Source organism: Lepus europaeus, chromosome 2 (genome assembly GCF_033115175.1).
Source record: "Lepus europaeus isolate LE1 chromosome 2, mLepTim1.pri, whole genome shotgun sequence".
In the NCBI taxonomy this organism is placed as follows: Eukaryota; Metazoa; Chordata; class Mammalia; order Lagomorpha; family Leporidae; genus Lepus; species Lepus europaeus.
The window spans coordinates 715,274-730,723 of record NC_084828.1 but is presented as its reverse complement, the minus strand read 5'-3'; the positions used below and the strand labels follow the sequence as shown (position 1 = coordinate 730,723).

The 15,450-nt window shown below is 58.1% G+C and overlaps 1 protein-coding gene across 1 annotated transcript in view; it reads right to left on the bottom strand.

The window, feature by feature from the left end:
* LSS (lanosterol synthase) overlaps window positions 1–15,450 on the bottom strand; it is a 48,552-nt gene that overhangs the window by 30,458 nt on the left and 2,644 nt on the right. The window contains exons 4-17 of the mRNA XM_062204264.1: window positions 15,213–15,321; window positions 14,658–14,779; window positions 12,108–12,204; window positions 9,328–9,463; window positions 8,809–8,917; window positions 8,351–8,469; window positions 7,146–7,243; window positions 6,616–6,643; window positions 4,083–4,139; window positions 3,514–3,585; window positions 2,544–2,594; window positions 1,868–2,017; window positions 1,347–1,443; window positions 539–644 (exon numbers count right to left, since the gene is read on the bottom strand). Of these exons, the coding sequence (XP_062060248.1) occupies window positions 539–644; window positions 1,347–1,443; window positions 1,868–2,017; window positions 2,544–2,594; window positions 3,514–3,585; window positions 4,083–4,139; window positions 6,616–6,643; window positions 7,146–7,243; window positions 8,351–8,469; window positions 8,809–8,917; window positions 9,328–9,463; window positions 12,108–12,204; window positions 14,658–14,779; window positions 15,213–15,321 (1,351 nt within the window). The remainder of the gene's footprint in view (window positions 1–538; window positions 645–1,346; window positions 1,444–1,867; window positions 2,018–2,543; window positions 2,595–3,513; window positions 3,586–4,082; window positions 4,140–6,615; window positions 6,644–7,145; window positions 7,244–8,350; window positions 8,470–8,808; window positions 8,918–9,327; window positions 9,464–12,107; window positions 12,205–14,657; window positions 14,780–15,212; window positions 15,322–15,450) is intronic.

Below are 15,450 nucleotides of genomic sequence, written 5' to 3'. Positions count from 1 at the left end.
TGAGAGAAGGGGGCAGTAACACACCTGAGAGAGGAAGGGGGACAGTAACACACCTGAGAGAGGAGGGGGGACAGTAACACACCTGAGAGAGGAGGGGGACAGTAACACACCTGAGAGAGGAGGGACAGTAACACACCTTAGGGGGGAGGGGGACAGTAACACACCTGGGGGGGGCAGTAACAGACTGAGAGACGGGACAAAGACCATGACCAGTGGAGGGCTCATGTGATGTGGTCTTCTGATGCCATTCCCGCTGTGTCCACACCTCAGTGGTCTGAGCACCGTGTGCTGGGCCCACACTCTTGAGCAGTAGAGGACTTCCACAGGAAATGGCTCCACAATGACCACGTATGTGCGTGCAGGTCCTTTTCTAAGCCATGTTTGCAGCTGCGCTGCTGTGAGCCTCACCCACACCCCTGGTGTGCTCTGGGGCACAGGTGTGCACTCGGGAACTGAAGCCCCGCGGTCAGAAGGTGTCCTGCACAGACCACGGGGTCTGCCGTGGTGACGCCGCTGAGCCTGCAGCTGAGGCCCTTACCTGATCTCCTGTGCCCTGTGGTCCGGGAACTGCGCATGGAAGTGCTGCAGCGCCTGCATCACAGCCGAGGTGCACTCTACGTACGTGTAGTCGATCATGATGTCCCCTGGGAAGGCGAGGCAGAGCTGAGGCGCAGGAACCTCGTCCCAGCCCCCTGGGCCTGCACGGAGGCCACATCACGGCAAACAAGAACGCCTCTGTGTACAGCCTGCCCCAGGACATCGTCCAGGCCACACGGCAAGGGGCAGAGCAGCACCTGCACGCTGCACGGCCCAGGGTGACGGGCACAATGACCCAGGTCAAGGACAGAGCAGAGAGCTGCACCTCATCCCAACAAGCACACTGAACAGGTAGATGAATGAGGCGGAGCAAGCCCAGGAAGCTGGGGCAAGAGGCTGGCCAGGAGGGAGCCTGCCCCAGCAAGCAGAAGCACAGCAGCAGTGCAGACGTGCTCCGCGGTGGCACAGCGTCAAGGTCCCCACCCAACACCTCCCTGTAGGTGCTCAGGATACACAGCGGCCGCCACCGAACAGAACAAAGCTCCTGCGGATGGAGCAGGAGCCACCCAGCTGGGACCAGACAGCCAGCAGCAAATCCCATGTGACTCTTCCTCTGACCCCCAGGACAGAGACCCCCATTCGTCTGCATCACAGGGATCTCAGCCAACCTCGGTCCAAGAAGCCAGAACAGCCATGTTTAGGAAGAACTCGAGGCCCATCTGCCCAAGTATGGGGTCCTCGTGGGCACAGCCCAGGGGAGGGAAGAACATGGGCCAGGTGTGTGCCCACATCACGGCTGATCCACTCACCAAAGACTTCTGAGGGGTTCAGCAGCTCCAGCAAATGGCCCCCACGCTTGGTCTCGTAGGTGGCAAACCCTCCATCTGGGTTCTTCATATTCAACAGCTAAAACCAGATAAAGGACATCCTGAGAAGCCACTCCTTGGTCTGTGTTCAGCCATCCAACTTGGGAGAAGTACCCCGGACCTGCAATCAATGGGGCAGGGGCAGGGGCAGGGGCATGGCACAAGGAACCACGCTGATAGCAGGCCTCGGGTGCCCAAGGGCAGCTGGAATCTCATCACTCAGCCCAAACTGTCCCCTAGGGTCGGACCCAACATGCACACGCATTTACTCATCACTCACTCACCCCTGCTGAACAACACAGGAGCTCCCTGTACACCGGCTTCTGCACTCAGGCCCTAGGTAAACAGTCCAGCTAAGGCCTCCTCCGGCTCAGCCCCCCTCCCTCACTGTTGCCTGCAGACAGTGCCCATGGGAAGTGGAGGGGAGCAGGCAGGTCTTACGCAGGACAGGGCCACAGCCTCACCACAGCCACAGCATCGCAGAGCCGCTCTCGGGGGACGTGCTCGGTGACAAAGGGACATGTCTCCTGTAGGAGCAGCACAGACTTCAAGGCCTCGGCTGTGCAGTCGGCAACGATCCAACCACAATCCAGTGTGCTGAAGCAGAAGCCACCCTGCAGAGTACAAGCAGTGACTGCTGGGCAGGGGCACCTGTGTCCAGTCCTGAGGACCACTCACAACTGTGACACAGCCCTCAGTCCTGCAGAGCTGCCACGAAAGTGCAGGTACAGCCTCAGCTCCAAATCAGGACATCCCAACCCACCATCAGCTTCCAGCACGGTGACCCCCGCCAAAGGCTACAGCTCCCACGTGAATGCTTTCAGACTGGACCACAGAATGGGCTGGGGCACACGAGGCTGTGTCCACACTTCATTCCACAGCCCGCACCTACTGCCCCAACCCCAACCCCAGGGCCGGCCATGACGTCCTCTTCCCTCCACTTTGCACTCGACACACTCTGTCATTTCAGCCCTTTACACAGCATCTGCCTCCCGTGACTGTCCCGACTGCCCCGAGGCAGGGCCCGTCTGTGTGCAGGTCAAGCTGCCACAGATGAAGCAGACCCACCAGCAGGCAGCTGGCTCAGGCATCAGCTCTAACAGACGACTCAAGGACCCACACCGGGGCAGCTCACCGTACCTTGCTCATCTGGCGGTAGTACTTCTGGTAGTCGGGCGGGTTGTCTGGGACCTGGGCAGCACCGAGAGGCATGTGCAGAAGCAGAGAGACGTTGCTATTAGGGCTGCTCTATGTCACTAAGATGGCACAGGGCATTCTGGGAAGTCTGTGCTGCTGCCAGTCATGGCTACACCTGCCCACAGCCCCACTAGACAGAAAACACGCTTAGCCAGCAAGGACAGACATCAGCCCAGACATGAGGAACCCGACTCCACACATTCCCCCACTAGGGGAGTCCAGTCCCACGCTGGCTCACTCACCCCAGCACCATAGACCCTCGGCCCTGTGTCTCCCAGCCACTAAGACAGGAAATGAGTCTGAGTGTGCCTGGCACCCAGCCTGCCTCCTGAGTCCTCCTGTGCTCACAGCACATTCAGGGAGGGCCAGGCGCAAGACCCACTATGGGAAGTGGGAGGGCTGCAGCGCTGACACAGGCCCCGGCCCCAGCCGGGCACCCTGGCACACAGACGCCCCTACAGAAGAGCATCCTGGCGAGCTCTTACGGAAGGGATGGGCTGCCAGAGGCAGGCACTTCAGGCACGGGGACACTGAGGGCAGAAGGGGGAGGCAGCCCCTGTGCCTGGGGCGGGGTGTGGGGGCTGGGTCAGAGGGCAGGGCACACCACAGGGTGCATACAGAGGAGCAGGTGAGTGTGGAAACACTAAGAACAGGTTCTGACTGGGTGGCACCTCAGAGCCTGGAGGCAGGGGTCTGTCAGGCTGGGGCATTAGCAGGCTGCAGAGTGTGTGCATGGGCTCCAGTGTGAACAGACCACGGACACGGCTGCCTTGGGGGGAACAGGGTGGCTGGAGGACGAATGGGCAACGAGAATGGCAGCATGAGGAACAGCAGGGCAGGCAGAGGCCTGTGGGAGCCCTGCTCTGATGCCGACACCCCTCTGCCGCCCTCCGAGCCCCAGGCAGAGCCTCACCTGGGAAAGCCTCAGGAACTCGTGTGCCTTCTGCAGGCAGGACGCGAACTCAGGCCTGTGGTGTGCACCTGCCTGGAGACACACAGAGCAGCACGGCTGAGCCAGTCCCACCCCCGATGGAGCCAGAATCACACCCACAGCTGTCTCTGGAATGTTCTAGTTTCCTGCTGCTCTTACCTGTAAAAACAAGCCAAAGTCTGTGAGAAGCGAGTAAGACTGAGCGACCAGAAGACATGACCAGCACAGCAGCACACAGGCCCTGGGATGGTCCCCAGACCCCCTCACAGTTCTATCACACACACCCATTCCTACCACACAGCAATGCTCGTTTCTCCACAATAAGCCACTCAAAGTTTTAGGAATAGCCTAGAGCCCACCCCTGCTCAGAGACCCCTGCTCACTCCCCCAGAACAGCCCTCCCCGGGCTCAGGTTCATCTCCCGCGCTACACCCCCCTACCTCCCGCCGCCACCACCAGACAAGGCCAGCTCCTTCATACACCAGGGGCTCAGGGCGCCAGGCTAGCATAAGCCTCAGGGTAGAAGCCAGCTGGAGGGCAGAGCCACATACCTCTAGCATAGCTTGGATGGCAAATGACGTATCCCAGATCTGCGAGCCGTTGGTGCCCTGCACACCAAGGGGGAGCCGTTAGAGCAGTGCTACCACAGCAGCCCCAACCCCAACCCCACCTGGGATCAGACAGGGTCTGGGGTCCAGACCCCACCTGAGGCCTGGGCACCCATCACAGCTAACAAGGGCCTAAGAGGAGCTAGCAGGGTCAGGAAGCCCCTAGCTAGGACTACAACCCTCAGGGCATTTCTAGACTGAACGACACGGACCACCAAGCCCCCAACCCCTATAAAAGCAGTGTGCCCCAGCACGGGACAATCAGAAATGCCCCCCACTTCCAAGTATGCCTGGAGGTGGGGGGCCCCAGCTGAGATGCTGGCTAGGGCCGCGACAGGGCTGAGAAGGCCCCACCTCAAATCCCACCCCAGAAGCCTGGGTCACAGGTCAACACTTGCGTCTCAGCTCAGAAAGCAGGTACCACCCCAGGGAGAGTGGGGCCTAGGAGGCTGAGGCAAGCAAGACTGCGCACTAGGGAAACATCCTCACCAAAACCCAAAGGATCACACTCAGGGCCTGCCCGCCAGTTCACGGGAGCTAAGGGCACATGGTCAGCAGCCAGCAAGGTTCAGAACATGGAACCCATCAAGGACAAATGTCTAGGCAGAAGGGGACATGGAAGGCTGCTAGAGTCAACTCAGCTTCCAAGAAAACCAAACACATGAGGGCCTGGCTGGAGTCCTGATTCCACACACCAGCTGCAGGCCATTTTGAACGTATTCAGAATCATTACCAACTTTACTGGGGACAGGGCTTTGAACACCCAGGAAGCAGCCCCTATTGGGTATAGGTGATGTGTGAGGGCACATCGTGCTCCACTCTGCAGGTTCTGGAAACCTGTCAGGGGGCTGGCACTGTGGCTTACGGGGGTAAAGCCCCTGCCTTCAGCACCAGCATCCCATATGGGCACCAGTTGAAGTCCTAGCTGCTCCACTTCCAATCCAGCTCCCTGCTAACGCACCTGGGAAAGCAGTGGAGGATGGTCCAAGTGCTTGGGTCCCTGCACCCATGTGGGAGACCCAGATGAAGTCCCTGGCTCCTAGTGCAGATTAGCCTAGCTCCAGCCATTACAGCTATTTGGAGTGAACCAGCAGATGGAAGACCTCTCTCTCTGTCTCTCCCTCTCTTTGTAATTCTGCCTTTTAAATAAATAAATAAATCTTTAAGAAAAAAATTAATTAAAAAAAAGAAACCTGTCACAAGAGGGTGACTGTATGGTCACCTTGGCCAGGGCTCAATGACACCAATGTGCACTGTGAGGTAGGCCATACCCCATCCAAGTGCACATGTCCCACATGTGACCCAAGACACCTCTGAAGACCTCGCTTCCACATGGACCCACTGTGACATCACCCCAGCAAAATGCACACCTAGGTACCTGATACACCACGGACCACTCTGAATCTAGCACCCAAGCCCCAAGGCCAGCACAGGAATGCTGTCAGCTTTAGTTCCAGAATGCTGGGTGAGCCACACCAATCCCAACAGAGGAACAGGGCATGTCCTGAGCACGTCACAGACCCGGGGTGCAAGCTGTGAACCCCTCTACACACTCCAGTTACAAGGGCTGGCTCTGTCGGCACCAATGCTAGGCCAGGCACCCAGAGACCAGTGAGTGGCAGGACAAGGCCAAGGCCTCCTCTGCCCTTAATTCTCAATGTTACATTTTGTCAGTATGGAGCTTTAAAGACACCAGTGGAGCATCAGCCTGGAAAGGCACAGTGCCGAGCAGGACCACCAAGGGCTGAACGTCTCTTACCCTGCCTGGCCTGCAAACCTGACTGCTTCGGGTGCCTCTGAAGCACCTGACAGAAGCCCTAGACCCCCACAGGGTGGTCGCAGATCCTCAGCTCTTTCCCAACCCCCCTCTGTAGCCAAGGCCCCAGGCAGGACACTCTTGGCCATCTGCTTGGCAGAGCCATAAACCAAAGCCACAGGCAGGACCGGAAAGACATCGATGACACATGTGCGGCCAAGTCCAGCAAACCCCACCCCCTCCTCTCCTCCATGGGAGGTCGCAAGTGTCCTCTCCCTTGTGACTGGGCACCATGCTGTTCCTGGGGCTGGCTACACACTGCCCCCTAGCCTCCTCTCCTCCCAGTGGCTGCACAGGGTAACCCCCAGAGTGCCCTGCTGGAATAGCCTCCTAATGACCGCTCAGAGAAGTGGCCCCCGTCACTACTCCCTCCAGAAGATGAGAGCTGTGCCCTGGATCTGACGAAGGGGCCGAGAGCAGACAGGAAGCTATGGATGGACCCTGGCAGCACGTCGTACTGGCAGAGACCAACAGTGCGAAGGGCAAGTCTAGAGCCTCACGCTGGCATAAGGGACTGCAGACGACTTGTCCAGTTGTTGTGCACTGCTGAACTCAGAGCAAGGAGGAGTTAGTTCTGAATCCAACCACCCAGAAGGATAAGAAATAAAGGGGAGAAACAGTTTGCAAAGGGACACGGCAGCCAGGTCCTGCAGCCCTCACCTGCATTTTCATGCCATCCAGGCCCAGCCTGCAAGGACAAAAGGATCGAATCAGGGACGAGGACAAAGAGCTCAAGGCCCAGCAGGCTGGGCTGTCCAGGGTGCTGCCTGGACAGGGGCTCCCCAGCCGGAATCACGCACGGGAATCCAACAGCAGCTCCCCGGGAAGGGGCGAGACCTAGCCAAGGGTACCAGAGGCTCCCCCACTGTGCCGTGCCCAGTGTGAGAAGGGAGGGGCCTCCAAAGCACAGGCTTCCTGCTGTGGGCCCCTCTCAGGGGATCCCAGAGCTGACAAGCTCTCCTGTCCGTGGGCTTTTCTCACACCAAGCTGAACCTGCCTTACCCTCTCTTCCCAGAACCACCCAAAGGTCCCGCCAGGTGGCAGGTCTATCCATTCAAAGACAACCCTTGCCAGCTTCCACAACCCTGAACACTTCCTGGCTCCTGAAGTCATTCCCAGATGCCACAGCAGCCTGGTACCCCTCTCCAGCATCAGGCCTGTGTCTGCAGTCAGCACCCAGCCACACTCACCAGAGGTAATCCGGGATCCTGGACACATGCTCCTGGAAAGCAGGGGAGGCCGGCCCATCCACAAACCAGCGCACGAGCATGTTGATGGTCTTTGAGATCTGCAGGAGACAGCCTGTCAGGGCTCTGCTCCAGCAGGTGCAGTCGCGCTCGAGTGTCTGCACAGCCTCGCCCCACTGCCAACCCAGAGCACCTTGTAAGCACTTGCAGGGGACAGGTCCCCAGGAAACAGTCAGACAGAAGCGAGCGTGATCAAGTCACACCCAGCTTAGGATATGAAGGGCTGAGGGGGCACAGAACACCGCCGTGGGGAAAAGGAAGAGGACTTCGGAGCAAGTGTGTCACGTGAGTGTGCAGTCTGCCCTGGGGATGACTGCCCTGGAGAACACAGGACAGGCTCTGAGGGGCCAGGAGAGGTGTGGGGACAAGACAGAGCACCAGGGACCACGGCTTCCCCTGGCCCCAGCACAGGGTGTTCTGGAGGTCCGAGGAGTTCACAACGCAAGTCCCAATCGTAGCTGCATTTCTACAGAACTACAACACTGCTGCCAGGAAAACAGGGATGCCATCGTTGGGCCAATGAGGACTTCGACTCACTGAGGTAAAGTGAGGCCCAGAAAATCCTGGGTGTGGCGCCCTAGGCATGACCCATTGGCTCAGTGCCAGCTGGGTTTACCCAGAGCCCCTGGGCCAGTGCTCTGCAGCATGGCGGCTGTAACAGCCCTGCCTACTGTCACTCCCTAGCTTCAAGCCAGCTTCCTTAGTGCTGCCCCACCAGCCTCACCTGCTCTGGCATGTGCCCTGACTACTAGCCATGTGCCCCAGAAGGTCCCTGGGAGTGTCCACACCTGGCCTTTGCCAGACCCCGTGGCCCCAGGAGGCAAAGCCAGCTCAGGAGTGTAAGTCTCAGGGAGTCGAGAGCTCCATGTCCACAGCCAGGCAGCAAAGACTGGTAAGGACACGAGGGCCCTGCCAACTCTACCCCTGGGCACCTCTGAACCCCTAAGTGCAGATGGTGGGGATCAGGAGGTGAGCGAACAGACACCAGGAGCCGCCTCAGCATCCAGTGTGCAGAGCCAGAGGGGAGGCAGAGGCAGGGTCAGGAGGGAGCCCAGGACGGGCGTGCTCCACAGCTCCAGGGAGGCAGGTCGCTCGGCTTCGGTCCCAGTTCCCTTGCCCAAAGGCTGCACAGGGGAGGGGCCACTGACCGGGCCAATGCTGATGCCCTTGGTGAAGCGGTCGTCAGCGTCGATGTGCTCATACAGTTTGCGAACGGCTCTCTGCCGCAGGCTGGCGCTGTGGTAGCTCTCGTACAGGTTGAGGACCGCTGCGAGGGGCAGGGGCCGTTGGTGGATGCCAGACACTGAGACGCTGGCCTCAGCCTGGCAGTACAGCGTCTGGGCTGCTGCTTCCCTCCTCCCGCCCCCTCACCCCACCTGCCATGCTCCCCTTCACTGACCTCCTAGCCCACCCCACCCCCCGGCACCTGCTGGGGGGGTGTCTGTGGTGGGCTTCAGAGGGTGGCAAGCCTGAATCTACCCAGCTTTCCCACACACAAGGCTGCTCTCTGCTAACCATGGAGTAAGGGAATGAAAAAGTGACTATGGGAGTGGATGAGTGAGACCTCGTCCCCCCTGCCCAGACCCAATCCCCTGGGAGTGCCCACCGTATACCACATGCAGCAGCCAGCTATGTGGTGTGTACAGGTCGTCAGGCGCCACGTTGTTCCTCTGTGCCGGCCAGCTGATGCTGGCATAATCCTCCACATAGAGCTCCTGGGGGTGTGTAGCACAGGGGCCGCTGGTGGCAGCAGTGGACTCGGAAGCCCCCAGCTGCCAGCCCTCAGGGCCCAGGGGACCCCTGCAGGGCATGAATGCCTGGGCTGCTCTGAGGACGAGCCCCAGCTGAGCGCTGTGTGTCTGCTCCCTTCCCCTTCCCAAGGACACAGCCCAGTAAACATGCCACAGCCAAAGCAGCCCCACCTCAGGCTCACATCCAGGGACACCAGGACTCTCCCTAGGGCTGCAGCACAAAGACCTTGGGCAAGCGCTGCAGGAAGGCAGAGGGCGTCTCTGCTCTGACCACAGGGGCTCTTGGCTTCACAGGGTCCCCAGGTACAGCAGGCCCCAGCCCTGCAGGCTGTGCGTGGTTTCCCCTGGTCAGGCCCCGCGGGGTGGGGGTTCACCTGGCGGAGGCTCTGGATCAGCGGGTCCTCGGAGGCGCTCAGCCGGGTGGCGTAGCAGTAACTCATGGGCAGGTAGACCTGCCGGCAGTGGCACCAGAGCGTGGAGGGGTGTGCAGGCACCCAGTCAGGAAACAGCCTGGGGGATGGCACGTGTCAGCAGGAGGCCCAGGACAGCATGGAGGTCTGGGCCTTTCTAAGCATGGACACGGGGCAGAGAGCCACGTTCCTGTGGGCGGCCAAGCCCCATGGCCACATCCTTCCAGGGAGCTCACAGCCCTACTAGCTCACTTGCTTCCCATGGTTGAAGCAGGTGACCAAACTCCCACACATTCAGCTTTGTCTATGGTTTTCTTTGTGCAACAAACACCGTGGCGACTAAAACTAACAATAGGGACATTTTGGGCTATTATTCCAGAACTCAAAGTTTGCCTTAAAGACTTATTTGAAGGGGGTGAAGCCGCCACCTGTGCTGACAGCACCCACAACAGAGGTCTGAGTCTCAGCTGCCTGTGCTTCCAATTCACCCCCCTGCTAACACACCTGGAAAGGCAGCGAAGATGGCCTGAGTCTGATGTGGGAGACCCAGATGGAGTTCCAGGCTCCCAGCTTCAGCCTGGTCCAACCCCAGCCATTGTAGCCATTTGGGGAATTCTGCCTCCCTTTCAAATAAATAATCTTTTTAAAAAAATTTACTGTAAAATCTTTAAGAACATTGTATCTGGGGCCGGCGCTGTGACACAGGGGATTAGAGCTGCGGCCTACAGTGCAGGTGTCCCGTATGGGTGCCAGTTTGAGTCCTGGCTGCTCCACTTCTGATCCAGCTCTTTGCTACAGCCTGGGAAAGCAGAAGATGGCCCAACTCCTTGGGCCCCTGCACTCACATGGGCGACCTGGAAGAAGCTCCTGGCTCCTGGCTTCAGACTGGCTCAGCTCTGGCCGTTGCAGTCATTTGGGGAGTGAACCAGCAAATGGAAGGCCTCTCTCTCTGACTCTATCTCTCTCTGCAACTCTGTCTTTCAAATACATAAAATTAATCTTTAAAAAAAAAAAGAATGTTGTATCTGGCTACGGCCTGGTTTCTGACCACTGTGTGCAGGGCTGGCACTGCTACGCCAGCTTCCCAGAGCTGGTGCGCACCTGGCTCATTTTCCTCTCTCTCGCTTCCAGCCTCTCTGCCCCATCATGTGGGCACCAGCCACAGGCCACCTGCATGTTCTTGAGGGCTGGTCCACTTTTACAGTTTGGAAAGCACACTTTTGTTTTCCTATTGCCTGAATGGTTCAGGGTCCCTTAGCCTCAATCCCACTCTCTGTCCTGTACTGTCCCTTAAGTCAACCCCAAAAAGCCAGCAGCACAGCAGAACGGGAGGGCTCTGCCGAGCTTAGGTGGTGCTGGGGCCTCCCCTCGTGACCTCGTGATGTGTGTAACACTGGGTGCAAACTTATCTGCAAAGGAATGCTTTCTAGGGAGCTATCCATGGCTTGCATCTGATACTCACAAAACCTTAAAAGACACTGGTAAAGGATATCAGATGATAAGGAATTGGTGTTGATTTTGCTAGGTATTTAACCATTAAAAAAAAAAAAGCACCTCCTGAAAACACACACTGATGTGTTCAAGGCCGAATGATGCCAGGGTTTGCTGCAACAGCCAAAGCAGGGTTCAGCACTGTGGCACTGTGGGTAAGCCACCAGCTACCAACACTGGCATCCCAGGTGGGCATAGGGCTTTTTGTTTGGTTTTGTTTTTTTGACAGGTAGAGTTATAGACAGTGAGAGAGAGAGAGAGAGAGAGAGAGAGAGAGAGAGAAAGAGAGAGAGAGAAAGGTCTTCCTTCCATTGGTTCACTCCCCAAATGGCTGCTACGGCCGGCGCTGCGCCGATCCGAAGCCAGGGGTGCAGAGTCCCAAGCACTTGGGCCATCCTCCACTGCACTCCCGGGCCACAGCAGAGCTGGCCTGGAAGAGGGGCAACCAGGCGCCCATATGGGATGCCAGCGCTGCAGGCGGAGGATTAACCAAATGAGCCATGGCGCCAGCCCCAGTGGGTATAGGTTTGATTCCCAGCTGCTCCACTTCTGATCCAGCTCTCTGCTATGGCCTGGGAAAGCATCAGCAGATGGCCCAAGTGTTTGGGCCCCTGCACCCACGTGGGAGACCAGGATGAAGGTTAGTCTCCTTTGCCCTGGCCCAGACCTGGCCATTTGGGAAGTAAACTAGTGGATGGAAGATCTCTCCCACACCCTGGCCCCAATTCCATAACTCTTTTCAAATAAATAAATATCTTAACCACATGATCAGCCAGGCAGGCGCACACTTCTCTCCACACGATCAGCTGGCCAGGGCACACTTCTGTCCACACGATCAGCTGGCCAGGGCACACTTCTGTCCACACGATCAGCTGGCCAGGGCACACTTCTGTCCACACGATCAGCTGGCCAGGGCACACTTCTGTCCACACGATCAGCTGGCCAGGGCACACTTCTGTCCACACGATCAGCTGGCCAGGGCACATTTCTCTCCACACGAAGTGCGAGCTCCCAGCTACACCACATGTGGGTTCTGCAGGGGCAATGCAGCGCCCTGCCTTCCTCCCTCCTGTCCAGCTAGGAAGCCCTTTCCCTCCGTCTAGGACACAGACGAAGCACGGCCTCTGCCAGGACACTGACCCGCTCTGCCTGCCTCTCCTGGAAACAGCCAGCACATGACAGTGGGGCCTGTCACTCTGCTCCTGGGGAAGGCAGGGGGAGCCAGGGGGAACCAGGCAGACGAGCAAGCTTACCACATCTCCGGGAACAGGGTGTTGAGGCCTTCCCAGCTGTAAACGTTCAGGATGGCCAGCCAGAACTTCCCCCAGGAGGGGATGGCCACAGCACCCCCTGGGAGAGAGAACAAGCCCACGTTATCTGCCTCTTAGACCAGGGCCTCTGGCATGAGGGAAGTCACTGAGTCCCACAGCTGCCAGGTGAGAAGCAGGTTCCAGAACTGCTCAGGACGGCCCAGGACACCACAGTGCTGGGTGAACCCCGCAGCTTCCCCACGAGCACATCCAAGCCGGCAGGTGTTAAAACCCCATCCCAGCCGGCACCGCGGCTCAATAGGCTAATCCTCCGCCTGCGGCGCCGGCACCCCAGGTTCTGTCCCAGTTGCTCCTCTTCCAGGCCAGCTTTCTGCTGTGGCCCTGGAGTGTGCAGTGGAGATGGCCCAAGTCCTTGGGCCCTGCACCTGCATGGGAGACCAGGAGAAGCACCTGGCTCCTGGCTTCGGATCAGCGCGGTGCGCCGGCCATAGCACGCCAGCCACAGTGGCCATTGGGGGGTGAAGCAACGTAAAAAGGAAGACCTTTCTCTCTGTCACTCTCTCACTGTCCACTCTGCCTGTCAAAAAAAAAAAAAAAAAAAAAACCCCGTCCCAGGAAGAAGCACAACACGGCAGTTCCCTGGGAAGATACAGGGACACGCTGGTGCTTGTGTGAGGGAGAAGGGTGTCCAGCCCTCGGCACCTTGGTTCAAGCCTAAGCTGCCCTGTCTATGGGATCTCTTGGCAGTCAGCCCAGCACAGGTGCAATGATGGGCCCAGGCTCAAAAGTGACAACACCTGGGACTCCACGTCTGACGCCACCTCCAGCAGTACTAGCCCCAGCTCTGCCTCAAACCCAGGCGTGCAAAAGTCAACAAAACCCCAGGACGCCTTCAGGAACAGCACAGCCAAACACATCCCTCCACCACGCAGGTGCCGGGGGGCCGTTCGTGACACCACCAACACACGTTCACAGGAAGAATGCGGGGTCTCCTGAGAATTTGTGACAAACACCTCACCTAGCCTGGCAGGCCAAGAGATCACGGAGTAAGTGACATTTAAGGAAGAAAGCAGAGGAGAGCGGGGCTGGGGAGGTGCTGCCCAGCGAGGGCACAGCACACGCAGAGCACTGCACTGGGAAGGGGCTTCAGGCCTGGGAGGCAGCCGCTGCGCACGAGGCGGGGGCAGCGCAGGGCAGGGTCGACTGCGCAACAGCAGCCATGGTGCCTGTCAGCCTGTAACCCCTTCTGAGCTCACAGGCAAGGGGAGGGGCAGCCCAGGCAGGGCGCGGGACGTGAGTGGAGTGCTGCTGCCCGCGCCGGGCTGCCTCCAGACAGGTTCCTGTGCCCTCTCACAAGCAGGGCACAAGCGTGTTGTTAACTCTGCCAATCTGTGAAAAACTGGGGCAGGCACTGTGCCACAGTGGGATGCCCACAGCCCACATCAGAGGTCAGTCCCGGCTGCTCCATGATTCCACTCCAGCTGCCTGCTAATGCTGATGAGGTAGCAGACGACGGCCCAAACACTTAGGTTTCTGCTACCCACCGGGGAGACCAGTCAGAGTTCCTGGCTCCTGGCTTTAGCCTGGCCTACCCCTAGCTATTGTGGGCATCTGGGGAGTTAAACAGCAGAGGGATGATCGCTCTGTGGCTTCCTCTCTGTCACTGTCTTGTAAATGAGCTAAATAAATCTTCAAACAAGAAAGAAAAAAGCAAGAAAGAAAACAATCATTTGATTCCCTTCGTTTGCTTTTCTTTTTTTTCTTTTAAAGTTTTTTAAGAGGCAGAGAAAGAGAGATACAGACAAACAGAAAGATCTCCTGGGGCCAGTGTTGTGGTGTAGTGGGTAAAGCTGCCACCTGCAGTGCCGGCGTCCCATGTGGGCAATGGTTGGAATCTGGGCTGCTCCACTTCCAACCCAGCTCCCTACTGTTGTGCCCGGGAGAGCAGCAGAGATTGGCTCTCAAGTCCTTGGGCCCCTGCACCTACGTGGGAGACCCGGAGGAAGCTCCAGTCTCCTGGCTTTGGATTGGCCCAGCTCCAGCCATTGTGGCCATTTGGGGAGTGAACTAGAGGTTGGAAGACCTCTCTCTTTCTGCCTCTGCCTCGCAAATAAATAAAAATCTCTTAAAAAAAAAAAAAAACAGAAAGAGCCCCCATCTGCTAGTTTACACTCTAAATGCCTGCAATGGCTAGGACTAGGCTAAGCAGAAGCCAGGAGCTGGGAATTCAACTTGGATAGCAAGAACCCAATCACTCGAGTCATCACCACTGTCCCCATGGTCTGCTTTACCAGCAAGGTAGAGTGAGGAGACAGAGCCAAGAGCCAGACCCTGGACACAAGGCTAAACATCCTCTGCCTTCATCTGCTTTCCAAAAACATACTGGCAGGTTAAACAGTTTATACCTATTTCCGCTTGAACACCTGTTTTCTCCAGTGTCTCAACCAAAGGTACACTGTTTCCCATTTGCAAGAGCCCATTCTACCAGTGTGACAGGAACCCTTCATCTAGCATGCACTGTACAGGGTTTACCTTTCTTGTGAAGAAGGTTCCGGGCTCGTACAAGGTCAGGATCATCAGGCCCGACACCCAGAATTCTGAGAGACACGTAGTTGAGTGCAGTCCCAAAGACCGTGGACTTGTCCTCGATGTGCCTACAGGAGTGGATCAGTGAGGAAATGGTGTCTGGCACGACTTTTAAGTAAAGCAATATCCCAGCAGCATCTCCTTAGGAAAGTAAGAGTGCTTAACACACTTGACAGCACAGAGGTCAGCCCCCGCGTCAACTGAGCAGCGCAAACCATCCTGCCAGGACCTCACCGCTCAGCCCACATCGACTCCTCTGGTTCAAGCCAGGACCTGTCCCCGGAGTGCGTGCCACACCGCAGGCAAGCGGCTGAGACGGCCCCCAGCCCACCCGCTGCTGCTGCAGAGTCAAGCGCAGTTTTCGCTGGTCTCAGTGATTACAGACGGAAGGTTTTCACTGAGGCACGTGGGTCTCCCAACCTCCCCTCCCCTGGACGGCCACCTGGAAACCTGGCAGCTCCTACAGGAAGCACACACAGGACGCGGGTCAGGCACACTCACAGGCCCCAGCCGCCATCAGGGAGCTGCACTGAGCGCAGGTACCGCACAATCTCTTCTCGGTATCCGGCCGGCAGAGGGATTCGTGCCGTGTAGCATGTGATCAGGAGGCCTGTGTGGCAGGAGATGGCCCTCTCTGGGAGCAGGCACCTGGCACTGCTAAGCCCAGCGAGGACCCCACCCCACAGGTGGGCCCCAAGGGTCTCCTTCACTCAGAAAGGAGCCCTCCCTGCAGCCTGCA